General features: G+C 57.8%; 1 protein-coding gene across 1 annotated transcript in view; it reads right to left on the reverse strand.

Moving 5' to 3' along the window:
* The window catches only part of KIAA0556 (KIAA0556 ortholog), a 213244-nt gene that overhangs the window by 6731 nt on the left and 205970 nt on the right, over nt 1-543 (reverse strand). The window contains exon 24 of the mRNA XM_014542952.1: nt 408-472. Within this exon, the coding sequence (XP_014398438.1) occupies nt 408-472 (65 nt within the window). The remainder of the gene's footprint in view (nt 1-407; nt 473-543) is intronic.

Below are 543 nucleotides of genomic sequence, written 5' to 3' on the forward strand. Positions count from 1 at the left end.
GTGTGTGTGAGTGTGTGTGTGTGTATGTGTGAGTGTGTGTGTGTGAGTGTGTGTATGTGTGTGTGTGTGTGAATTAAAACCTTTCTCCAGGCCCAGGAGATGAGGAGCAGGAGGGGACAGTGCTCTCCAGGGAGCTGGGAGGGTGGGGACACATTTGTGTCACAAACCCATTATATTGTGCTGAACAAACTGACCAGGCCTCACGCTGCCTCATGCCTCAGTTTCCCTGACTGCAAAGTGCCAAGAACAGAGAACCTGTTCCCTCTCGTCCGTTCAAGGACGCGGGCTGTCCCGGGGAGGAGGGCACATGAGCTTTACAGAGGATGGGCCGTGGCAGGGCGTGCCCTTCCCCCGGCTGCAGGCCTGGCCCCCAGGCCCAGGGTGTGCGGAGGGCAGGAAAAGGATACAGCCGCAGGGCATCAGCGGGGCCTCGTAGTCCATGCTCGCCCGCTCCAGGCTTTTCGTGTTGAGCCTAAGGAAACACAAGACAGCAGAACACAGGGCTCGAGTGGCTGGTCAGCGATTCCCAGTCATAGACTCTAA

This window comes from Myotis brandtii, unplaced genomic scaffold (genome assembly GCF_000412655.1).
Source record: "Myotis brandtii unplaced genomic scaffold, ASM41265v1 scaffold317, whole genome shotgun sequence".
Classification (NCBI taxonomy): domain Eukaryota; kingdom Metazoa; phylum Chordata; class Mammalia; order Chiroptera; family Vespertilionidae; genus Myotis; species Myotis brandtii.